At 29.7% G+C, this 27,816-nt stretch overlaps 2 protein-coding genes across 2 annotated transcripts; one reads left to right on the forward strand and one right to left on the reverse strand.

Annotated features, from left to right (window-relative positions):
- Window positions 1-235: 235 nt before the first annotated feature.
- LOC132938289 (hepatocyte growth factor-regulated tyrosine kinase substrate) lies at window positions 236-10,905 on the forward strand. Its single transcript, XM_061005042.1, has 15 exons — window positions 236-526; window positions 611-695; window positions 2,765-2,840; window positions 2,915-3,103; window positions 3,249-3,398; window positions 3,480-3,604; window positions 4,908-4,980; window positions 6,497-6,595; window positions 6,725-6,787; window positions 6,862-6,993; window positions 7,089-7,344; window positions 7,776-7,960; window positions 8,023-8,185; window positions 10,084-10,176; window positions 10,235-10,905. Exons 1-15 carry the CDS (start codon window positions 496-498, stop codon window positions 10,747-10,749), a joined length of 2,235 nt encoding a protein of 744 aa, XP_060861025.1. The 5' UTR covers window positions 236-495; the 3' UTR covers window positions 10,750-10,905.
- Window positions 10,814-25,445, reverse strand: LOC132938290 (uncharacterized). The gene is made up of 5 exons (XM_061005043.1): window positions 25,046-25,445; window positions 11,770-11,857; window positions 11,515-11,588; window positions 11,291-11,444; window positions 10,814-11,205 (listed from the first exon to the last, which is right to left on the reverse strand). The coding sequence occupies exons 1-5, from the start codon at window positions 25,127-25,129 to the stop codon at window positions 11,105-11,107; spliced, it is 501 nt and encodes a 166-aa protein (XP_060861026.1). The 5' UTR covers window positions 25,130-25,445; the 3' UTR covers window positions 10,814-11,104.
- Window positions 25,446-27,816: the final 2,371 nt, after the last annotated feature.

A 27,816-nucleotide genomic window follows, 5' to 3' on the forward strand; every position in this document is an offset into this window, starting at 1 on the left:
AAATCATTTAATTACGATTGGTCAACAAGCAAATTTCCGGTAAATGTACATTGTCATTGTTGTAACAATCGACAATGGTATGCACGATTTACTAATTACTATACCAAATTTATTAGACTACAAAAAAGTCCGTCTGGGCGGTGACAAGACAGTGACCACTGGCTCACTGTTCTTGATAACGAATTGATAAATGACAAGGTTCAGCGAATTAAAAAACGATTCCTGACTCCGCTGTTGTCACTATAATTTCGTGATTTCGTCGCAGACTTCTCGCCTATTGTCTTTTAATCTCTACTCTTTTCTATGTTTATTGTTTAAATATTTTATATTATTACAAATTTTTATTCTTTAGTTTTTTGATACTTAATAGTTTATATACAAAAAAAATAAATATAATTATATAATATCAATTCAGTACACAGATACCGTGGACACTTACAACAATTCCACAATCTATTATAACTAATTTTTTTTTGTTTAATCACGGTCAACAAAATGTTTAAATCAAATTTTGAAAAACTACTCGGTAATTTGAACTATAGGAATCAATAGCATAATAATATTATTGTGTGTGTGTAGTACGGTGCTTACGTTTGATCTAAATTTCCAGATAAAGTTACCAGCAATTTGTTATTAGAAGCGGATTGGCCTACGACATTAGAAATATGTGACACAATACGACAGAAAGATGTCCAGTAAGAAAATTATATTTTACACTAGTTTTAATATATTATTAAGTAGGTAGTATCAATATTAAAACAATAGAAATTTGTTATAAAGTGATAACAACCAACATTTTAAACAACTTTGGAAAATGTCTACTTTTTTTTATACATTGTAGGTATAAATGATTTCCTTAATATAATATAATACTATAGTCATACTCCCTATACATTATAATATATAAAAATAATAGTTTTTTACTTTCATGTTTATATTAAATTTAATGTAAGGCATGGCCTTTGGAAGAAAATAAAAAAATAATGTAGGTATAATTTTGAATTATACATATGTTACCAGCATGAAGGACACAAATGATTTAAGATTTTCAAATTTAAAACTTAATTGTATCATATTTTTGTACATTGAAACGATTCTGATGATGTCACATACTCGGAGGGGGAGGGTACATTAGTCCTAACACTTGAAAGTTTATCTGTTTTATTCCATTCACTTATTTCTTCATTTATTATTTTATAAATTGAAATTTTCCATGGTCCAGTGATAATGTATTTGAAAACTTAAGCTGGTTAAACAACTACGTAGTCTGTTGTGTCATGTTCAAAAGTATGTAACCATACATTTTAGCATTAAAATCTTTAAATTATAAAATGTATAGAAAGATGGATTTTCATTTTGTTTTGCATACATATCTGGGACCTACTAATGAGTAATGAAGAAATTACATAGGTGATTGAAAATTTAGTAGGCTCTTAAATAAAGGCTAATCAGGCTCGGACAACACCTTAAATATGGATGGATGGGTATGGATTGATGAAAAAAAGGACATTTTATAGGTTGCTTTAACAGTATTATGAGAGGTAGGTCACCTAAAATTATTTGAGCAATAACAATTTTTTTTATGATACACTGCTGAGACTAATAGTGTATGCTACGGTTTTAAAGTACCCTTCTAAGGTTGTACACCATCTACTATTAAAGTTAATCGAAATTCAATCTGCCGAATTTGGCCAGTTATAAAATCTGTTATCAGCTGATTAAGCATAATCGAAGTGTAACCGTAGACGGTACAACTGGCCCTTAGTCTGTATTAGATCTTATATAGTGTAAGAATATAATACAAACAATTGTTTTTAAAATACATTTCGAATTGTAGAAAAATAAATTCTGTAACATAGATAATTACATATAAAACTATAAAAGCCAATGGATATTTCATAGTAATGATACCACATAACCACAAATAAATTGAGAAGTATGCTCGATATAGATTAAATTCAAACATTGTATCTTCAAAAATATTTTAGAGTTTTTTAAAATACTGCTGTGATACTAATGAGCTGTACCTAATACCTATTTTATGATAGTTTTGTTAGTAAATAAAATGCTTATTACTAAAGTTTGGATTTGAAGGCAAATGCCTCTTTTTTTGATAACAATAGAAAAATAATTTTTTAATTAAAATGTGTTTCATTTAATTTCTAAGGTAATAGGTGAAATTTTTAATTTATTTAATTTGTATGAGTTTAAATATCAATTGACCTGGTAGTTTTCTATACATATCAACGGACCAAATCGATAATAGCTTGTGAAGACGACGCAATGTCAAAGTTATGTTTAAAATTAGTTTTAATGAGATTTATTATCGGCAAAATCTAAACTAGTTAAATATTAAAATCAACTGAATTCTATTTAATTTTTTTAGTAAATTTTGTGATTGCTTTTTTATATAAATGAAATGCTTTTTTTCTCGTTTTAAATGTTTTTTTTACTAACATTTTGAAAGCCGATGTTGATTTGGTGTGCGCACGCCAGTGGCCGACACAATTTGAACTGCGGGCGACCGTCGCCAATTGTAAAATTAGTAGATTTTACGGAATTGTCAATACAGTTATGAATATCTGATAGAAATTTCAAATGTGTGTGTCCCGGGTGCCCGTTCACTCGTGTCAACTATGGATTGACACCGGCGTTCAACTTGTTAATTATATTGCCTTACAAACCAAATCCCACTTATTACCTACTTTTATCAGATTTTTATTACTCATTGTTAGATATTAAACATATTTAAAATGTCTTTCAGACCAAAATTTGCACTCAATGCCATTAAGAAAAAACTTATTAGTCCAAATCCTCACACAGCTATGTACAGCTTATTGGTGAGTATTTTATTAAAATAAATTAATCATATTTCTTAAAAATAATAATATATTATAAATTATATTATTTTTAGGTTTTAGAATGCTGTGTTAAAAATTGTGGTCAATTAGTACATGATGAAGTTGGCACTAAACCTTTTATGGAACAAATAAGAGAAACAATAAAAACTACTCCACATGAAAATGTTAAAAACAAATTACTTGAACTATTACAGACTTGGGCGTTTGCTTTCCGAGCTATTCCCAAATATTGTGCCGTTCAGGTAAATATATTTTCTTGACCATTAAAAAATAATAATTCATGCTCTATTAATAATTATAATATTTTCTACCTTTTGTATTTTATCTAAAAAAAAGTATTGTTATACATAATGTTTTATTTTGTTGGTTTTTTTTGTTCTTTGACAGGATACAGTTAACATAATGAAAGCTGAAGGTTATACGTTTCCTGCACTTAAAGAAAGTGATGCTATGTTCAGTTCGGATGTAGCTCCTGGTTGGGAAGATTCTGATTGCTGTCATAGATGCCGTGTTAAATTTGGAATGGTTCAACGCAAAGTAAATTGTTTTGTTTCAAGCTATTATTGAAAATAGTATATAAGTTAATATTGCTGTTAAAATAATTTTTCTTTTTATTAGCACCATTGTCGTGCTTGTGGACAAGTTTTCTGTGCGCAATGTTCGTCACGCTCTTGTACATTACCAAAATTTGGTATTGAGAAACCAGTGCGTGTTTGTGAAGCTTGCTTTGAAAAATCACAAAAGTATAAAATTTTATTTTATTTTTATTTATAACGTATATTTTATAGAGATATTCTGGGTACCTTTCAATAACTTGATTGCTATGTACCAGTTATGATTTTAATACCTAACTAAAACCTATTGGTATTACTTGGTATCCATTTTTCAAGACATATTCTCTCATCCAATACTCAGTACTTGGTTTTTTGGTTCTGGTTTAGTTGATGCCCGCCTATAAAGTATTCTTCCACCACTCAGGTTTAATAGATGCCCACCACTTATGCCTCTTATATTTCAATATGTTTTAATCAATTGTTATACAATTTAAACTACAAATAAAAAAGGGTGCAAATATATTTTATGATTATATTCACTTATTGGATATTTTAAGAATATTATTTGGTGAAATCCATGTATATACATACATTATCGCCATTAATTTGTGAAAGTATAAGAGTTTGATCAACCATTATAGCTGATTCCTGACAAGCTTATAATAATATTCAACAAACTGGCCTTTATAATCACTCTACAGTAAACCGCAAATTTAACTTTGTGGAGCTCATACACAGAATGTTGATGTGGGCAAATACTAAATGGGCATACAAGAAACAAAGATGTACTAAGAAAAACTTAGTACTTTTATATTTGGCAGTTTATGAGGCAAAGTACACTAAACAGATGTGTTCTGTTTAATGAAGGACACTTGCATAATTTCATCTATTTTTATTTGTTAATGTATTTTGTATATGTACTTTCTACGATTCATAGTATATTTTTCATTTTTTGTATTTAGTACTATTTTATTTTAAATGTATAAATATAGTATGATGATTAGCACTTTGAAAATATGAGAGTTATAAATGGCAGGAGAATACTTTCTGGGTAGCTCAACTAAACCAGTACCAATTTTTAAATTATATTATTACTCGGCTAATATTAATTGTTACCTTGCTAGACATGTTAAACAACAAATACTCAATTGTTTTGTAAATACATTACTTAGCTGATACGATTGATATTAAAAATACACAGATAAGTCATATCATAGGAGTTACCTACCTTTCAATGACTAAAAATATGCTGTCAGCTGCCAGGTTTGTTGTATAATTATGTTGGCATAATCACAATGTAAACAGATACAGAAAACCTAGAGCTAATACTATATAATATCTGATTTGTTATAAATTATCTACCTGGAACATCTCTAAATTATTTTATATATAACCAACTATGAATATTGCATTCAAAGATTTTATATTTTATTTCATAGATTATATTATTGTTTAAATTAAATTATTATTTTACCTATAATTTTTATTTTAGACCACAAATAAACAAAGGATCAGAAGATTTACCTATAGAATATCTTACCAGTTCTTTGGCTCAACAAAATCAAGTAAGCTCTATTTATTATTTCAGTGTTCTCCTTGGGATGGTGAACTAACAAGTTAAGGTCTATTATCAAACAAAACACAACATTGCATAAGATCTGTATTTCTTTTTTTCGTCCTATGCAATCTTTCAATTATATCATATACCAATACTGTGATAGGATTTTACATTTTAAGAGGACCCTCATGTTTTATTTCTGTCTTTAAACTATTTAACACATACAATATGTGTTCAGCAGAACATTTGTGTTGTTAGCTTTAACATTATAGTAAACCTAGATATTATCTAACTTAAATGTACGATCTACAAACATTATATTATGTGTTTGTATATCAGATTTTTCACAATATTTAAATTTTTTAAGTGAGTTATGAGTATGTGAAATACTGTTATTTAAAAATGCTTATAACTTACTTGAAAAATATAAATTAAAGTATCATAAAAAAGCGATATATATCTTAAGTAATTCCAACTCTCTTTTGGGCCACCATACGAGTTTTCCTCAGTGAGGCCCAGTAATCTTTCGATATTAATTTAAATAAATAAATAAATAAAATAAAAATAACTCGACCATAAGTAACCAATAATGTTTTTTACCTATAAATAGAACCAATGTCCAACACCATTTGTCAATAAATGGAAAACAAAGTGTGATTGATAATGTAGACAATGTTTATCTGAAAAATGACTATATTCTATCTACTCTGCATTGTACCAAAGAAATATCTTTAAATTTGTATAATCTGCCAACACCCTATAATCCAATGACTCATCAGTATTATAGTATGCGTCCACTTAAATATGTCACTGCTTCATGGATTTAATGATTTTGGCATCATTGAATCTATGAATTTAATCTTGTTTTTTTTTTTTAAATAAATAATAAAATTGTATAGAAAACTGAAAATTATTTTCTGATAATTTAATCTAAAATATTCTTATTATGCTTTTCATTATAAATTTCAGATTTTTTCTATTACCTAACTTTAATCAAATGTAAAACTAGAGTTTAAGCAATCTGTAAAATGTTATCTTCTACAATTAAATTGAAAAAAAAAATAGCAAGTAATATTAGGTTGACAGAGTTATCTCTAATCTTATTTCTTTTCAGTATTTTCCACCACTAGTTTTTTAAATCAAAAATAAATAATTATATGACAGGTAATTTACTATCTATTAAGTTAAAAACAATAACTAATTTTTGTATGGAATTACAAAAATCTGATGATCTTTGTCTATTCTAACCTAACCACAAGTTACCATTTATTTTGCTCTATTTTTTACTGTAAATTATTAGCTTCTAAAATTGAAGCAAATTCTAAGAGACTTTGCATTCTAATTTTGAATATAAATTTAGGACCTATTATAGCCGTACATATTAATCAGTTTATTTATAGTCAAAATTAATTTATGAATTATAACTGAGTTTGATATTAAAAAAATTTCAAAATAATACATTTGTTCACAAAACATTTTATTTTTATATGAAATGTTTTGAATAAAGTATATTAATATTTTAGATACCAGCAGCCAATAGAAAAACAGAAGAAGAACTAAGAGAAGATGAAGAATTACAATTGGCTTTGGCTTTATCCCAATCTGAAGCAGAACAACAAAAAGTAATATAACTTTAAAATAATCAATTTTTAATTATTTAATATTTATTATTTTATTTAGTAAAAATCAAAATTTATTATAGAGTCTTATAATATTATGTATATTGTATAATAAATTGTACTTGCCAATAGGGGATACCTTTTATGAATTCTACTTCAATACCTGCAACAAGATTATATTCTTCACCACCAGTAGTAAGATAACAAGTTTTTCATTCAATTATTTTTATAATTTGGTGAATATTAATTATCTAACGTTCCTTTCACAGAATGAAAAAAAGGTTGAGGTTGAGGCTGAAGATGATCCAGAATTGGCACGTTATTTAAATCGTTCATATTGGGAAAGTCTGAAAATGGGAAATGTAACTAAAACAATGCAAACAAAAATGGCTTCAACCAATGTATGTTTTCAATGATGTTTTATAATTACAATTTATAGATAATATTAATTTTTCATATTAATTATATTAATTAAGTTATCAATTAAATAATTTAGGTGAATACCATTGAGTCACCAAACAATGAAATTAGTCCTGCCATGAATAATGAACAGCCTGATGACTCTGAGGAAATGGAATTGTTTATTACTTCTGTTAAATCACAGTTAGAAATTTTTGTTAATCGAATCAAATCAAATTTAAGTAGAGGTAGAACCGTTATTAATGGTGGTTCATTGGAGACATTTTACTCAAAGATAACACCTATGCACCAAAAGTTATTGCAATATATTCAACAACAAGATGAGAAAAGATGTAAGTATAGATAATTGTTATTTACTGGAAATTATAAAAGTATTATTTGGTCAATGCAGAATTGTAATGAACAATAACACTAGTTATTAATTTGTAAGTTCAATGTTTTTTTAAACAAATTAAAATAATTATGACTTACTAATACTTTAACACTCTATAAACCTTTATATACGAATAATTCATAGTCATTTAATGCCATAATTATTGATAGTATTATAAAATATAAATACATAATATAAAAAGATAAAATAATAAGTTAGTATGGCCACATAGACTGTATATTAGTGCATGGACAGTATAACAGTTTTCATCAATTTAAGTAGATGTGTTTTTAAATAAAATTAAATTAAACTTTGAGGTGTATAAACAAAATATATGAAATACATAAAAAAAAATTTAATTTGTAATTAAAAAAAAATATCTCTTTTTAGTATATTTTGAAAGGTTGCAAGACAAATTGGTTCAAGTTAAAGACACGCGGGCTGCACTGGATGCGATGAGAGATGATCATAAAGCTGCAATTCAACAAGAAGCTGCGTTTGCTGAACAACAAAGGCAGATTCAGTTAGCTATGAAATTGGATGTATTAAGACAGAGAAAACAACAGTACCAACAAGTAATTACCTATTAGCTTTTATTTGAATTAAAATGATTTATTATTAACTTCGTGTCTTGTAGTATCAACATCAAATGACTCTTCAACAAGTGCAACAACAAGAACAAGAAATGGCTATGAGAATGGAACATCAGAGGCAAAACTATCTTAATAGTAATATGTACGGCCCTAATTCTTTGCCAAGTATGCCCACTGCACCTAATCCTTACATGTCGCCTGGTCCTAGTAAGTAACAGAAACAGTTTTTTTTTGTTGGCTTATTTAGATTTTAGACACATGATGCCTCGCCACGCATTTATCGGATAGAGTATCCAACCTTACCCTTTCTCTATTCCTGGTTCATAGGAATTTCAAGTCTTCTCTGACTCAGTTGCTCCACCGCTTCCACCTTGTGACTTTGTTAACTATCATAATCTATGCTCTCCGCACATTTCCTGCTCAGGACTTATCATAAATTAGTTAACATTTAACATATCATAGTTCTTGAATAGTTTAGTTATTTTTAATAAGAAATTAAATTAATTTAAATAATAGTAGAAAATGTTTATAATAACATTCAAGGGACCAGTAAAAATTGGTCATAATCAGGGTTGGGATTTTATAGCACTTAAAATTGCATAAATATGCGCTATAATATTACCTTAAATATCGCAAAATATGCGATAAAAATATGCAATAAAAACAACAAAATATGCAAAAAAAAAAGGAAATTTATTAATTAATAATTTTTTAATCACTTACAAATTATGATAGGTAGTTACTTGAGATTTGAAATTATTCAGTCACTCTGATCAGAATCCAAATTAATTGACTATACAACGCATTCAACGCTTGTTCGTTGATAATCGGTGATTAATAATCGCAGTAGAAATCGATAAAAAAAAACCAACAAAATCAGCAGATAACAAAAATTAAAACCATATACCTAACACGAAATTATGCTAATAATTCGATTGACAAAAATCTAAAAACACGTTTACTAAAATATAATTTCATAAAATATGTCCGATTTTGATTCAAAAACAGGTAAAATTGCAAAAAAAGTAAAATAAAATTTTTAATTTGAGTTTTCTGTAATAAGAAATACATTTTTAGCTTACTCTGCTATTTTTTAAGCATCTCATAAGAAATATGCAAATGCTATAAAATCCCAACCCTGGTCATAATAACCGATAGTTATTATAAAAAAAAAAAAAAAAATATATGTATACAATTTAGGGTGATTACGTAAATTCATTAGCTATGTGCTGTATTAAATTTTCCCCCTTCTTTTTTTAAACAAAAAATTACATTTGCATTTTTTTCATTAATTGTGAATTGCTTTTGTTTGATCATTTTGAATCAATTCAACACTGAACACACAATTTACATCAGTGGCGCCGAACCCGTTTTTTATGGTTCACCCTAGTATTTGATTTGTGATAGTTGAATTTACAATATAATCATGTGGGTGGTAGGTGCTAACTAATTTTTATACTTTGCCCCACCAAATGAAAAACAAGTCAGCCCCTTTGATTTACACTAAACTTTCGGTTGATTATGATCGAGTATAAGTCATTATATAGATATTTGAGGCCTGCCACAAGTGCTATGGCTGGTCTTGAGAGAGATATCTGGAATTAAATGAAAAAAATATGCACTATACAGAATTTGAACCCACGCCAGATTGCAGAGTGAGCCACCACAATTTTATCATATTATTTATCTCGATATTCTCCTACTTGGGACAGAGTGACAGTATATATGATTGAGGAAAGAATGCAGGTGCTAGGGCCGGCCGTGCCATGTCATAATTATCGATACAAAATTAGTGCATTTAGTTTAGGAGTTTGGCCGGAGCCTTCAATTTTTAAGTGATTGAACCTAGTTTATCACTAACCGGTATTATAAACGGTTTCTACTGTATTTAATGAAACCAAAATTTGTCATATAAAATGTTTAGCAAGGTAAAATTAGAAATATATTTGTTGGTTTATAATGTGTACCCGCGTGTACCCTCCACTACACCACTGCCTATAAGAACTGTTCACATTATAATTCACCAAATATGTTTTACATGGATAGAATGTATTGCTTATTCTTTATTTATACAAATACTAATAGTTTACCTTAATTTTTTATAGATTCATTGATGTCTTCTCAAATGCAAGATAATGGTATACGGTATCCTCAGTCAACAGAATCGGCTCATTTTCAACATATTTCTCAACCTCAAGGTATAAAGTATTAGATAGAGTAAATAATAATAATAAAACAATATGTTTGTACTTGTAGGCTTTGTTACGAGACACATGATACCTCAAAATCCAAGTTCAATCACAAACAACCAACCAGTGAATTTACCTTCCAATGAGCCCAATAACATGTCACAAGTCAATTCAAACATTCCTCAGCCTATTTATCAACCCCGAATGGCGCCTATGACAAGCACAATTAATTCAGGGGTTTCTGTTAGTCCATCAATGAATTCCATGCACCAACAGTCACTTCCTGGTGTTAGCTCTCACACTCAGTCCATGATGCCTGGCCATCAACAACCTCAAATGCAAAATATGGGTCCACCACAACACACGCTTCCAGTAGGACAGCCAATGATACCCAGTCAACATCAGCAGCCAATGATGGGTCAGATGTCTGCTATGCCTTATGGTGGACCTGTCCACATGGGACAGTATGGTACACACCAAATACCTAGTCAGCAAGTAAATCCACAGCCGTCCGCTCCAAACCAAGTAGAACAGCCCAAAGTTGAGCAACCCCAGGTTGCAGAGTTAATAAGTTTTGATTAATTAATTTAATGTTTCGCATTCCAAATATACACATTTTTAACATTTATTTAAAACTAATATTATATTATTTTAACTTTGTGGGTATATTATTTAATTGTTTATTATATACATATTATAAATATTATAAATTAAAAAAAAAATATATATATATATAAATAGTGCATTAAAATATTAACATGAAAAACAACCTTGTTAAACTACTTAATACTATAACTTGTACACACACATTCAATGTTATTATATACAATGTCGAGGATTAATCATTTCATCATGTCTAGAAAAATCTTATTGGCAATAACATTGCATGATTATCGTACAAACATTCATCATTGTGAAAATAATTTAGTTAAATGGTTCAGCCGTAGTAAGGTGTTCTAGTGTATGGAGTCCGGTTATCTTCTTCTTTGATTTTTTGATAATAACTGTAAGTCACCCACCACATGTACACGTAAATACCTGTAAAATATAATTATGAGTCGTGGCATGGTAATGTATCTATACTAAATTTAGTATTGTATAACTTAATTTATATTATACTTACCCACGCATAGCAAGCCAATCACTAAAACCCCAAAGCTAGTGAAATAGAATTTATGAATCAAGAAGTCAATAGAAGTGTATATCACAGATATCACTAGTCCAATGCATAACATGATTGTAAGTACTATCCAAGGAAGCATCAATATCTTCTTTCGCTAAAATAAAATCATCACAATGAAAGTACATTCTGCCAATAATTTTTTTTTTGCATTAGCAAGTGCTTACCTTAAAAATCCCGACCAAAAGCAGAACCGATATTAATACTGTCATAAGCAGGTTGATGGAGACAATGATTTGTACTGAAAATAAAATTGTAATAAAAATTATTTGGTCATGGTAGAGACCTAGTAAAGAAGTGTTTATGAGTAGACAAACCTAATTACAAGTTACCCACGGGCCACGAGAAGAAATATTTTTAACTACAATTTCATAGTGTATACCATAGTTACTATAGTTAGTTATTTGAAAATATAGACTTACCGACAGCTTTGGGTAAGAAATCTATGACAATGGTCTGTATTCTGATGTCACATATCAGAATGATTAATAGAGTGACTATGGCAATCACCTGAAAAAAAAAAACAGAAAGTAAACCGTTGGTCATGTGATGTGCTTCTGTCAGATGTCGATATGGTACCTAAGTGTTGTACAAACTACAATTAATACAAATATGTTATCAATTAGCATACGGATATAAGTATGTAACGCTTGGAACCTTCGCAGAATTTCAGGTTCAGGTAATCTGGACATCTGGTCCGCTATTTAAGGGGTTTAGTATAGGCAATTTTAGTAACGTCTCTATAATAACTTAATTTTATGTACTTACGCCTCCAAGTTATTACTTTTCTACATTATTTTTAGGGCACCTGCCTATATAATAGTGTCAATGGTGTTCTGGTAAATCTTAACGACCTTTATGTATTAGACAGGACGTGTAGCACAGTCGGGGAGGACTAATAATTAACGATTTGGTTTATCCGGTGAAGGTTTTTTATTCCTTATTGATATTATATACCTATATTAATCCGCAGCTGGTCGTCAAACATTGTAATAATTGGTTTAATCAATAACAAGAAGCGCATGTTCGGTTCATATAACTATTTATGCATAATATTATAATATTTAGTTACATATAGTCAAGGCTGGGCAAGTTAATGATTTTTTTTTTAACTCAGTTAAGTTAAGTTAATATGCACCAATAACAAAAAGTTAAAAGTTAATTTAACTATAGGTTAACTCAGTTAAGTTAAAAGTTAATACACACTTTTTGTTAACTTTTATTAAGTTAAAAAAAAGTTAATTTGTTTATACAACGCTATCGTACTTAATTTTTTCCAACCCAAAACTAAATTATAGAATATAGTGTTAATACTTCATACAGTATTTCCATATAAGTTAGATTCGAATGATATACATTTTTAACTTAAAACTATTTACGATACATATTTCTTGACATGAAAACGAAATAGACTGAAATAGTGAAATATTATAAAATTAAAAACAAAATACGAGTAAGTGTAAGTGGTGACAACTTTGAAAAACAAAATTCCCTTCGTCCTACACAGCCCTTGTAACCTTACTTTCTGGACGTCCCTCGTAAATTAACTTAACTTACTTCCTAAAATGAAAAATTAACTCGTTAATTTCACGTTAGTTAAGAAAGAAATTTAGTAAGTTAACAGTTAAGTTAGTGAAAAGCCAAAAGTAACTAGTCAAGTTAAAAAGTTAAAATAAAATTAACTTAACTTAACTTTAAATTTTCAACTCGTTAATGCCCAGCCTTGCATATAGTGCCTATATACTTCCACATTACGATGAATATTAAATAATTCAAGCCAACTCGCATCGATGTGTAAATATTGCGATAATATGTTTTAATGATTTATTTCAACGAAACATAATAATATTACATGGTCGTTCTTTTGATGTCTGCAGCAGTGAGGTGCCAAAAAGTGTCAAGCGCGTATATTATAATAGTATTTTATCGGTAATTTAAATAATTATATTATGTGACGTGTAATCCGCGTGTAATAATAATATAATTGTCGTAGCTTACAAAATGTAACGAATGTTGTACAGTTCAAATGGTAATAAGTAAGTACCTTTACGTCTGCTTACATCATGTATTCACCGTTTACCGTACCTATATTATGATAAAAAAATGTTTATTTTAATGCATTTTTTATAATTTATAACGTCATGTGCAATTGTTTTAACCGAAATGTATACCAATCTTTGGTCAATCATACCGATGGACCTGATAACGCGGTAAGACTTCAGAGAACTGATTTGAATTCGTTAATATGTCTACTTAAAATCTATCGGGCAACTTTTTTAAAATTTTGTTCATAAAGTTCTATACATTTTGTTTGAATATTTAAATTTTTTCAAATTTTAAATGTCGATTATTTGAAAATTAAATTCAAATCAGTTTTCAGAAATCATATCACGTTGTCAGGTCCATCGGTAGGATTGACAAAAAGCACATACGAACGAGCATAAATGTTGTTCACGCGCGCAACGCCGTATCGGTGACTTGTACGCGCGAGCCGCTATTTTATTTACACCCAAGTCACACACTCACACAACTAATGATCGTTTACTACGCACACATTTACATGCAAACAATTTGAAAAATGCCTTTTTTGAACTGTCTCCTTAAAAACTGTCCGTTTGCATTCCCCATAATCTGAAATATAATGCATTCTATATTATACTAGGTAGGTCAACATTTGGTAAGTCTACTGCGAATTCTGTCTGGCGCAAAACAATTTATTGGATAAATTACGGGCGGCGTGGCGTCCTCTAAAAGTTACAGGACAAATGGTTCTGGTTCTAGTTTTAGGGATTTACCCATATGATGCGCAACTAGATTTCTAAAACGTGGGGTGCTATAATTTTGTAAATGCCTCACAGACTCACGGGGGACTAGTCTGCCCTCCACACCATCTATTACCAAAATTACACGATCTTACAAGTTACAAATAATATTTGAAACTTTATACAAATTTTAACACGCTTTACATTAATGATAAAAACAAAATATACATATGTACCCACATAGATGTGCGCAGACTGTTGGTTCCAGGGGCGCACACTAAAATTTAGGGCCCACAATAATTTTGAAAACAATTATAGATACAGACAAATGTATTAAAGATATCAAATGCACTAAAAATATTTATTTTATTTTATTATTCATTCTAATAAATATTACATAACAATATATAGATATACAATCTTATAATGATAATGGACGTTTAAAAGAGACAACATTTTAGATTTCATCTATAATTTCATTAATTTAATTTACACTTAATAATAATTAGGGCCCTTGTCGTTTTTGGTGAAGGGTCCGGGGGTGCCCAGGCACCCCCTGCACCCCCTGTGTGCACGACTATGTGTACCCATATTAGGTACTATTTATAAATAAATACTATAAATATTAAGATTTGGCCGATGGGACTTATGAGGATTTACCAGTAATATACAGTAGTCCACCATACCATATAATATCTATTTAGTGCTTTTTGATGTGACCTATTAGCTAAAAAGAACTCCTGTTTTACTGCTGTTTTTCGATAGTAGTTTATCCCAAATATTTTAAAAGGTATAAGTTATTAATCATTTTTAAATATTATGAACTCGATTAATGAAGCCACAAAAAACCAACAACAATGTTGAAGATTAAAGCATTTTCCTGCTGAAAAACGTGACGACTAACACAAAAAACACACACACACACACGTCATTGTCAAAACAATACGTTCGTGTCTCGTTCTGCTCAGATTATTGTAATATTTGCTTTATTTCGACTGAAACAGGTCCCTGCAAGAAGCATATACCTACGCTAAGGCAGGTGCACAGTTATTAATGTGTGTGGAGGCACAGGCACACCACCACGACGAAATATACGATCACAGAATACTGAAAGTATTTGTTAAAAAATTGTCCTAAAATATCTGGGGCTACAACCCCTAACCACCTACCCTGTTTGAGAATTATTAGTTTTTTTCATTATTAATCCAATCAGCAGAGCGAAATTTTTGCAATTTTCAGATTTGTACAAACTTAAAATTTCAATACTTCATGAGGTAGTCACCAGCTATAGTACCCGGCAGCAGACAACTTTGTAAGAATGGACTTTTCCCCCTTTCTGCGCAATTTATAGCGATTTTTTTGACTATATATACCATGAAAACTATATAATATTCCGTTAGTTTTGCTGTCAATATTTTTAACATGTTAAACTACTAAACTACATAATATAATATTTTTAATACTATATGAATAATATGATAAAGTTAATTAATTTAATTTTTTGCAGTGTGGTTTGAATTTCTCAAATTGAGTAATAAATTTAATGAATATTATCTTCGTAAATAATATTATTTGATGAGAACGTTACGATATTACTCGAAATATCTATGACATGAAACATTATATTATTATTGTCGTCGAGAATATTATAATTTGTTTGCGAGCTTGCAACCAGCCCGAACATAATAAGTGAGAAAAATTCAACGAAAATAAAATCAATAATAATAAAATTGTCGGAATTAATTGACTGCGCAACAACGTTCAGATAGTTCGTGAAAATATTGGCCAAGGTTTTCTTCGGGCGTTAAACACGAATTGATCGCCCGAAAGGGAAAATATTTACATTTTTGCGCGTCATCGTAGCTAGGTACCTATTATATTAATATTATTATCGTTAAGTGTTGCGTCACAGACGTTTAATAAACGTTTCTATAATATTGTAATATTTAACATAGCAGGAAACTAATTAGGCACCTATTTAAAATGTGTTAGTCGATTTTAAAATTTTGAAATTGTATACGTAAGACTCACTTATAGGTGTGGTGTTTGCGGTAGGCCTTTTATTTGTTTTTTATATACGTAGGTGACGCAGGACACCTTTTTGTAGTGCTATTATATTATATCATTAATATTGTAGCTAGAAAACGAACAACCAGTAAGAATATATTTGAAGGATATTTTTCATCTGTTGAATTTGTACGGTAAATTTAATCAAATGTACGTGTACCCACTATAATAGGTAAACCCTATTTTTTTCTAGAATAATAAATTGTTCAAGCATAATGTAACGCTAAGATTATAAAGTTAAAAATGTTCTACTTTAATGAAACTTTTAAGGAATATATTTATTAGTTATTGCATATAATTAATATACTAATATAGGTACTGTATAGTATAGTATATCATTATGATGTTGAACTTTACATAAATATACCATTTAGTTAATATTAAAATATTTCAATATTTAGATTATGCAGATCTTTCGGTTTAAATGTAAATAAAATGTCGTTATTTAATTTATTATTTTAATATTCGTTTATTTGGGAGGTACCTAGTTGCTAGTTCCACAATATGTCAATATTGCATTATTGCTTACTGATGCAAACATATAGGAAGTGCATAACTGATTAGATATTCAATTTAAATACGTCGGGAGTTGGGATATAAGATACAATGGAAATAAATGCAATGACACTAGTTTTGCGTTTTTCAAGATCAAACTTGTTTTGTTTTTATTTTTAATGGCGTAAAAATAATAATTTTACTATTTAAAGATGTAATAAAACATGCTTAACGATCCACATAAAGCGCCTATAATAGCACACTAACTTGCACGTATACAATAAACGACATTTAGCATTCTATCATTAAACACGCGATAAAATCAGATAGCAACAGCGATAATTAACTACGACTATCTTATACAGTAATCGACCAAACTTTAAGTTCATCTAAATATTATTACAACGATTTCCATACGATATTATAGAATATTTGATGGATCTATATGGTTATACATTATATTATATACATCGATTACGTCGATTTTATAACGCACAATGGAGTTGTATTGAATTCACAATATTTGTCTGCACCAGAAACTTATTTTTGACTTAACGGTTGAAAATTCGGGGATTGAATTAACGCAACAATTACATTTTGAAAATATTTGCATTAAGTCGGGAGAGGGGTCAACCTAATTGGGTACCTGATTCTATATCGATTTTTATTCCAATACTGTTCATAATATAATAATGGTACCTACCAATCGACGACGCCGGCGATTTATTTCGAATTAACATTAGGTACAGATAGTAGTGAATTCAGAATTTTTTTTTCAGCGGGGCTTAAATACATTTTTGACAAATTTTATCTGAAAATTATTTATTAATAAAAATTTTGTTATTTATCAAATTTCGGGGGAGGTTACAGATGGAGGATATAGAATAATATTGATAATCGATGGAGTAAACGATATTGAATTTTCGATTGTCTATTATTATTAGCTCTACCTATAATATTGATGGCTTGCCAGCAATACGAGTTTCTTTCTGGAAATATTAACGAGTAACTAAATTAAATTATATTATATTACGTTCTATGGAACTGCTTGGTCGTATGTTAGAATAGACATTTCCATCGTCCTAAATATATTGTAACATTCTATAAGTGAATATGTGCCAAGGAAAATTATTATTAATACATCTGGTATGGTTGACCTTTTATTATTAATATTATAACTCAAAATATTTGATTCCAGACGTCAGATTCCCTCGTAAAAATTCGTTAAAAAAATAACTTTTTATGGGTCGGCGGCGTAAGAGCACGTGCCCATATAATATAAGTGTTTGATCGAGTGTTCTGTCTTGTACACATCCATATTGTATACGAGAAACCATCATCTGCTAATCACTAAATTATATTGGTTTCGTCGTTAGTATAATAGAACCTAAATGATAAATAAATAAACATAATATATAATATACGTATATTGAACAAACAATTTCTCGTTTATACATTCGCTCACACCATCGACGTGCTTACTATGCTAAATATATATACTTGTTATCGTCTCGCAGAGCAACTGGCAGAATATCGAAATGCGCAGTAATGTATGTGGATATAAAAAAAAACGTGCTGTACTGCTGTAACACGTCATAATATACAAATTTACACATACCTATAACTTAAGTCTAACAAATAGTTGTCTCGAATAAAAAATGTTTATATGCACGCGTATCAGAGCAATGTCTGAGAACGATTTTGGAGTGAAATAAGTGTTGTAATGTTCACGTGTCTAATCTATGTGTCTAATACTATACCTAATATTATATTGTAATTACATTCGAGCCTCAGTAACTCAAAAACCTCGATAATTATTCGAATTTTTTTCTTGCCCCTTGAAGTGTTTTTAAATTGTGTGTTGAGGTAATTTTATTATAACTCGAAAAATACATATATAAAATTTATTTTTATTCCCTTTCAGATTCCAGTTATTGAGGATTATTAAGCTACGTAGGTCCTCTATAATTATTGGGCATAACCGTTTTCGACCAAAATCGTATCCTTTCATTTTCAGCCAAACAAAAATGTTCAACATTTTTACTTTATGCTATAAATATAAAGAGAAGTATACAAAATATAATTTATTTACAAATTATATCTACAATATATCATTTTTTTTTCAATAATTATCTATTTGATCAGTTGTCAGTACTATACATACTATTATAATACGTCTGTACAGTTACCAAGCATGCTGCATGCCCATCTTGTCTACATTTAGGGTTTTTATCATGTTATACGTCATATAGAAAATTATTAAAAATATAAGTACCTATTGTATAAAAATTATTTATTTTTGTCTTGGTACTTAAATGGTAGTTGCCGTCACTGCGATCAAACTCGACAACCACCGATAAAATAATTAATAGCAACAATAATAATTATTGTATAAGTATGTATTTGTAATTTATTATTATTTCATAATTTTTATATACAACTTATATCTTGAATAATTATCAGTTTTCTATATGTTTAACATAAAGTAAATACTAAAATTTTTGGTTTGGCTGAAAAGCTGCATATCGGCCGAACAGGGTTTTACTCGATCTATTAGTAAGAAGTTTACAACAGACGTAAAGTATATGTATACTATATCTACGACCTACTTATATTTTTAGTAATCCATCGATTCCGCCACCTATAGCAATTTTTACTCGTGGTCATCCTGGGTACTTCATGGCTTTATTAAATAATTGAAAAATAAATTTATATTTGATTTAATTTATTTATATTATATTATTATGTTTAAAAATTGATAATTGCTTATTTCAAGTTCAGCCAAGTTCAGCAATGACGTGAGGACAAATCGGCACTTAAGTCTACTGATTAGCTTAGATTATTTAGAACGTGTCATTCTTTACGACTATCCTGCAACCAGCCATAAGTATAATTGAGAAACATTAAAAGTCAGTATTTCACATAAAATAATAGTATAGTAGGTAGGTGCTATATATAGTATACAAGGTGATTTACCAAGGATGATTGATCACCTCATTTTTTTTTATCTTTATTCAAATTCAGATTTTTAGAACTTTTGTATACACAAGGACTATATTTTCAATAACTTATATTTTGTATACCATACCTAATATAATGACTAGTGAGATCCTGATGCTATACAAACATCTTTTTTTTAAATTAGAACCAACCTTTTTTACTGTAAATTGTTTATCAGATAATTATTTAAGTATCTAAATCAAACTTCGAACTATAGTAGTTTCAGATATATTAAAATTGAGGTACTAAGGATAATAATTCTTAAATATGGTTTTACATAGAAATGTAAAATAAGTAGATTTAATATTGAATCTTTAGTATTAATTGTAGGTAGGTACTCCGTACTTGGACAATTTTAACATAACTATAAAATACTTTGATAAATCACTATCAATTAATTAAGTACCTACTATAATTTTCAAAACCATTTCTTCCAAACCCATTATCATGACCCTATATTATATTATCCTAAATACAGAAAGTTAACTATCTCAAAAAATCATTTACAAGAAAAAAGGGTTATTCTCATATGAAAAATGAACTTAGTATCACAACATTGCCACAGAACGCACCTTAAATTGTATAAAAATCTAAAGAATTGAAAATATATTCATAGTAAGTAAACTTAAAAACGTCAAGAATTTGAATTTGAATAAATTCATTATTAAAGGGGAAAATGGGGGTAATCACGCTGGGTGCATCGCCCTGTATACATAGCTATTTAGATAAAATAAAACTGTATAATATTATATTATTATTAATAGTGTTTATGTAATTTATAACAATTGACTGAAATAACAATTTGTAAAGGAAGTATACATTTTTCAAATAAATCCTAGTTTGACACGTTTGCGAATTGGCTGACTCGATAGGTTATTTGCCCTATTAAAAAGGGTCGGCTGAATCGATAGGTGGTTGCCCTAATAAAAAAGAGTGTGTCGGAATCGAAGAAATCCTATATTTTTGTATTAGTACAAGCGAATGTTTGGATTTGCTTCTATATATTATATTGAGTTTATGTTCTTGTAGCTCAAATTCATCAACATATTTTCTACCTTTTAGTCTTAAAATTGATAAATCTTAGTACCTATATAAATGACAAAATAATATGTTGTGTTTGATACTTTCAAGCAGATACATTAAAAATCGATTGATACCATGTCACCAAATAACAAGACAAATCGATTACTATAATGACAGAAAATGTGAGGTTTCCGCTTAATGTCCCATTCTTATATTATAATATTATTATCTAAATAACAAGTACAACGCGCGAGACCGGTTTGTAGCAGGCTCGAAAATCAGATAATTTGAGGCACTGAATTTTCCTCGTAATTGTTGGTTAATTAAACAGTATACAAGAATACAATACTACTAGGTATATATAGGTAATATAAATGCACAAATCAAAACCAATTACTATAAGTAGAGTGCTAAATACTAAATAAAATAAGAATATGATATTCGCTCAATCAGAAGACTAATTATACTGTTTTTTTAAACTTAAAACTGTGAGCTAGTGTAGTTGAAAGTTATAGTACATAGTTACTCATTATACATCCTGGTACACAGGGAATTGAGCTGATTACAAATAAATCTCAATAATATGTAGTTACCTATAATCTTTATATGTTTATATTTCTTTAATTAATATTGTTTATAAAATTATATATAGGTACTATCTTTAATGCTATCTTGGTTATTACAATGACTAGAATTTAATTGGGTTTCGAGTAGACGTCGCATTAATCGATTTGTAGGTGTAGGTACAGGAAGTATGAACTGTTATTTATTGTTATTTGTTAATGTACCAAAGTAGACTTTTTGGTTACCTATATAGATGTGCTGTAAGTATATAGTCAATTTTATTTTATTAGTCTTATTTTATTTATTTATAACGTACCTACTTTTCTGTAAATTCATTATACTGATAGTGACATTTATGTTTAGAATTTAATTATTAAAACCAAATATTCAGCTTACACAATAAAAGTTTAAAAAAGCTTTTTTGATTATTAAGACCTTAAAAAACGGTGTTACTAACTACATGTACGTATAGTTAACTTTATTGTCATCAGCGTTATTATTTTATCTCGTATAATATATGATACCTATGTTGAATTGTTGGAATACTTTTTTAAACATTTTAATTACCTAATAGGGTATAACGTATTCTTCAAAGTGAGTTATTAAATTAATTAAAATATGCGCACTTTTCCACATGGTCGTGAATTACATTTTATGTACATAATATTATATATATATTACTTTTATTACATGGGTTATACGTTCTGAGAGTATTTATTAAAACATTTTAAGTGGTGAGCTAAAAGCTGTTTCTAAATAATAACAAGTGGCATAATATTATAATTTATATTATGACTCGTAAGTCTAACCATCAACGGCTTAAAGCTTTTAATAAAATTCGTTAGCACAATTTAAAATAATCATAGGTTTTAAGCACGATATTTAAAAAGTTTTTTAGATGTCGTTCTGAGATATATCCTTAACGAGCGTTAGCCGTTGGAGCCACGGCACAAGTATAGTTAAAATTTATTAGATGGTTATAAGAACCACGGCAAGAGCTTAAACGTTAAAAGTTCAAAACTACAAAAAGTTTCGTCGGCGTAATTACCTAATCACACTACGATTAAAAGAATATTTTTAATGATCTACCTATATCTATATATATCTTACCGGTGCCTAATGGCTGTTGCATACAAAATAATTATTCTGCAAAATTACGATACAAATATATGAAATACCTACATGCGGTTGCCACCTGTTGGACTAAACTGCAATCGGTCTTTGTCCCTTTCAAGCAATCAAGGCGCATTATTGTTTCAACATTGATTTGTGAACAATATTGTTCAAATCATATTATAGTATCTTTGCAGTATTGCGTTTTATCCTCTTATTTTTTTTTGTTTTCAATATTATTCATCAAACATTTTTTACTTCTACCATATGTATTCATATAATGTAGATAATGACGCGTATAATATTTCGTGTTATTAATTTGAATAAAGCATTAAAAAAAAAAAAAAAAAATAATAATATCGGCATGAATTGATATGAAATCTATTTAAAAACGTACAAAAGTGCAACTGTGTTTGATATACCGATATGATATTATAATACGATTAGTAATTTATGGATACAGATTATTTTGTTTCGTGTAATTTTAATATTTTATCACGTTATTACTATGTTCGGTTTTCATTGAAACAACCCACGGGCGTCATAATAATATGTTCAATCAAATATTTGGTTCTATATAATTTTATCGTTATAGTAGTTGTACCTATAACATCTACGCGTAACATATTATTATTGATTAGGTACATTCACCAATTACATAGAATTAGCGTAGTTTTACTATTTTTTAGTAGTTCAGTTAATTAATAATTATTTAAAGATTTAACTGATATAAGTGCAACCCATAATTTAATATATAATACATAGTGAATAACTTAGGTGGAATTTTGAAAATAAATCTAATTAATAATACATTAATTTGGCACCGATTTGCTTTACCATGGAAATATTTGATTATCGAATAAACAACGAAACATTAGCGTAATCATTAAATATAAACAACGAAATTGGTTTTCTATGAATATTATTTTCGTTAACTGCGACGTGTATTATACATTTATACCTTTCATACAACTACGGTTTTCGGTCTGAATATATAAGACATTATGTAATAAAACATAAAACCCTACTTACTGAACAGCTAGAAATATTGTATTGGTTTGGTGTTAGTTACACTTTTATTTTCCCTGTCTATTAAAAGTTGCAGGTATAATATTATATTTACAATTTAAAACCCATGAAAAGTCAAAACTGTATGTAAATTAGTAAATACCTAGGTAGGTAGGTTTATAATCGGTGAGTTGGCGAATACCGAAAAATGTCATAAGCATTATGATTTAATTATTATATATCAATATCAAATTTTACATTAACTTTAGATGCGTTGTTCGTACCTACCTACTGTAAACAATATAAAACAAAGAATTGTTAAACAAATTACTGTTATGTATACGAGTAGTTAAATTTGTGGCAAAACAACGAGTATAATAAGATTGTTTTGAATAAAATAATTTTGAGTGAACTTTTCGTGTGAGTAAAAATACAATAATGTTAGGGGTGGTTCCTAAGTAAATTTTAATTATATTTTAGAAACATGATATTGTATTGTTGATTATAAATTAATAAATTATTGAATTTGTTGGAATAGCATTATCAATTTTAATATAATAATTCTAATCGAATAAGAATGGACTTTAATCTCATGTGCAAAGATAATGATCAATACGTCAATAACTATAATTGAAAAAAAACTTTTTTAATTAAATAATTAGGTTAATTACAACGATATAAAACTATTACGTGTGGTGTAGGTGTGATTGAATTATTTATGTTAAAAGTGTTTAAAGAAGAACAGTTGATTTACAAATTTAAACAGAGACGTTTTGTCGATGTGTCAAGCTCGGGACATGGTGATTTTTATAAGAATATATCTAATCTAATGAGTAATTAGTAATACACTAACCTAACCTAACCTAACCTATATCGTATTCGTATATAATATGATAGACAACTAATAATCGGTGGCCACCGTTTTCGTAACGTAATATTAATAATTTTACATTCTAATTTTAAAATCAACTTATACAAAAAAGAATTAAGAGCGTTAAGAACATACGTATTATGTATAAACTATAAATGTTTAATGCATACCAAGTTAGATAAATAAAATCGTATGGATATTGGATGGATCTTCACTTATTCAATAATAATGATGTTTATGAGCGTACGAATTAAAAGTGTTTGCACGTAATATCATAAACAGAAAATGTGTAAAAGCGTTTTTATTAAAGATAGTGTTTACGATAAATTGAGTATCCTTATTTTTTTTTTTCTATCTAGGTCATAAAAACTATTTTTCTGTTTAACTGGAACGAGCTCAAACCATGGTCATGCTAACAGACGCTGCTGTCACTGGCTGCAGTGCCCTTTATTAGTGACTAATATATATTACCAGTGCCGCCCTTGAACTTTAGGCGTAACCTAAACGGTATTAACGACTTTTGGTGCTGTGACAAGTTTAATAATACGATGATGATTAATAATAAACACACTACCGGAAAGCGGTGTAGCGTATGATGTATCTATACGACAGGTATATTAATCCTAATATAAGTTTTGTAGTGTATTTTAGGCACACTATAATATTATAATATTATACATTATAATATGTACCTAACTACCTACTTGTACCGTGAATAACGTCATATAACGTCATAATAACTTGTATAAACGAGGGAAACTTATAATTACTATTATTATTATTTCTGTTATTTACTATTCCGTAGACGCCGCTGATGATGGCTCCGGTCTTGAGCGGGAAACCCAAAAACGAAGTGGTCAACGGGAACTTTCGACCCATCTCGGAGCCTAAGTTTACCGTGAAAAACTTAGGTGGAATACGACGGCACACGTTGCACGTCTATCGGAAGTTTTTTAATCGACTTGCACTGCACCGGCGTGACTGCAGCACTCGGCCGCGGAGATAAAAATATAATAATATTCGATTATAAGATTCTTATATTAAATTTTTTACTACCAACGGTGTGTGTTTATGGAATTTGTTGTATTGTTATTATTGTTATTATTGTTATAGTATTTTTACCACACGACTTGTGAACACCGTGTGCACACGCGACAAGCTCGCCGGCCGCTCGAAACACAACTGCACACTATATTATACGAGTGAGTAGGTATACGACACTCCACCGCCACCGCCACCGTGCGCGGCTGGTTATGCCACCACGGACCTTGTAGCGAGTGGCCCATAAATAGACTTGACCGTTGGCGAAAAAACGCGCTCGCCGCCCGGACCTACCTCTCCGGACTTCGTTTACATGCTAATAACAATACAATATGATATTATATAATAACAACAACATCACCACGAGGCGATGATAACGCTTAGGTATTATAGTGTGTTATGATCGGAATCTGTACGTTTTACTTTTTAATGATAAAAAAACGTTTTCACAATAGACTTTGCGCACGTTTAATCAAAATATTATGATCTTGGACATCTCCGCCTGGAATGCCCTCTCCCCCGGCCGAAAAATAGGTCACGAGACTGACGGTAACTCGTTTGATGGTAGGTACAGGTACAATATGTACACCCAAGTACTCGAGTACCCCCAATCAGCTGCCCATCAGCCAGAGTTTAAACTTTCAGAGATGTATGAAAGTGAACTCACGCTTCGCTTAATAACATGCCAATCGATTTTAGTAAAAGCATAATATTATTTTGTTTATTAATATTTATAATTTTTAGGTACCTATATAATTTTGTGTGCAATATACAATAATTAATAATATAATTACGAGCCCGCTCAGAGCTGCAGATTTCTAGAAACTGGTACTTTCTTACGTACCGATCAGGATTTAAAATAATAGGTATATACCAAGATCGTGGTCGCGGTAAAACCGGTAGTGTCCCGGCGAAATCGGGACCAATGGCTAGTATGAGTGTGAAGTCGGTCGTTCCGATACAGCATAATTATATTATGTATGGGCATTTACCGATTGCGCTCAAAATTACCTTTTCATATAGGTACCAATAATAACACTGCGCTTAAAAAAAATAAGGTCAATTGACCAGTTGCACGTGGTCTGCATTTTCAGGGTTGATATAGACCAATATTGCGCTAAATATAATAGTGGTTGGTCATTTAAATTTAATATATATAAAAATAATATTTATTGTATTCAGTACCATCAAGAGCCCTTAAAATCGTCAGTAGACGAAAAATCGGATCCAATACAGTATAGTAACAAAGACGGTCGCCGGATAAGCGCTAGCTGCGTTCGATTCACGAGTTAAATATTATGCTATTGTAATAGGTATATATTATACTAATAAATAAATATTAATAATAATATGTAAAATAAGTAGTAGTAAATAATATGGCTCGAACGACAGACACCGAGGTTCTGCGGTACCAGATGATGTTCAGCCGAATCGATCGTATTAGTTTATAATTTTAGATTATTTTAATATACTAGGTAGGTAGTATATATATAGGTACATAGTTTATGCATAGATAATGTACGATAATACAATGTTGGTGGGAAACAGATTGGACAAGAAAATATTTTTTATACTTGAAGGTAAGACTTAAAAGTAAGTGCAAATTTATACATTTCCGTGCAATTGGTATATTATTATTCTAACTATAAAAATATAAAAAAGCGCAATAATTGGTACACTGATCCTAAAATACAAATTTTGTGTTAGGCACGACTGGTCCATGCCCTTATATTGAATAGGTATAATATATGTATGGTATATAGATATATACCGTCACACTATTATACGCCGACGTATGGTCATTGTACCTAACGATACCTATACGTGGGCTGTGAAAACCTTGAGAGAAAAACATCCACACACACACACACACACAACGGTATAGGTCCTCTTCTTCACCGACGTCGCCGCCACACCCACCCCCGCTTTCAAAGCAGTCTTCGTAAACATCACGCGAGCATACCTCCATAATATAATAATATGTAATACGCTTCTAATATTATATTATTATTATATTATATTTTCTTTTCATCTCTCCCTCTCTCTCTCTCCGCGTTGTTCGCGACCATAGTTAAAAACTCGTTCTCCGACGGATATTTTTTTTTTACCTCGAAACATATAGGTACGGTATAATGTATCGTCATAATATCGCGAGTATAGCCTCAATCGCTGCGATCCGGACAGCCCCGCCACTTCTCAGGACGGCCAAGATCGTCCCCGAGGGCTTTCGAGATCGGCCGGTGGCGGCACACGAGATCAATGTCAAACGGCGCCGCCGCCGGCGGGATTAATGTTTTGTCGCAACGAGCGCGCACGACTGCTGTTTATAATAAGCTGCAATAATATTATATTATTCATTATTATTATATCGGAGGCGCCGCAGTCGGTTATAAGTTTTTTTTCCAATTCCTTCGTTCTTAATAATCGTAAAGTGGTAAAATATAATTTAAATCGTCCAGACGATCCATTTAACCACGGAGACACTCATAATTTTAAGTTGTTTAAAAACAACATTTTTCTAAACA

This window comes from Metopolophium dirhodum, chromosome 2, assembly GCF_019925205.1.
Source record: "Metopolophium dirhodum isolate CAU chromosome 2, ASM1992520v1, whole genome shotgun sequence".
Taxonomy (NCBI): domain Eukaryota; kingdom Metazoa; phylum Arthropoda; class Insecta; order Hemiptera; family Aphididae; genus Metopolophium; species Metopolophium dirhodum.

Excerpts from the sequence above, each read along its gene's own strand:
- LOC132938289 (XM_061005042.1), top strand. The coding sequence starts at position 496 with ATGTTTAAATCAAATTTTGAAAAACTACTCG. Across the intron at positions 3,104-3,248 it reads CCAAATATTGTGCCGTTCAG|GATACAGTTAACATAATGAA; the intron begins GTAAATATATTT and ends GTTCTTTGACAG. Across the intron at positions 6,788-6,861 it reads TATATTCTTCACCACCAGTA|AATGAAAAAAAGGTTGAGGT; the intron begins GTAAGATAACAA and ends TTCCTTTCACAG.
- LOC132938290 (XM_061005043.1), bottom strand. The coding sequence starts at position 25,129 with ATGGGTCGAAAGTTCCCGTTGACCACTTCGTTTTTGGGTTTCCCGCTC. Across the intron at positions 11,858-25,045 it reads TCAGCGGCGTCTACGGAATA|GTGATTGCCATAGTCACTCT; the intron begins GTAAATAACAGA and ends TTTTTTTTTCAG. Across the intron at positions 11,589-11,769 it reads TTTCTTACCCAAAGCTGTCG|TACAAATCATTGTCTCCATC; the intron begins GTAAGTCTATAT and ends TTTTATTTTCAG.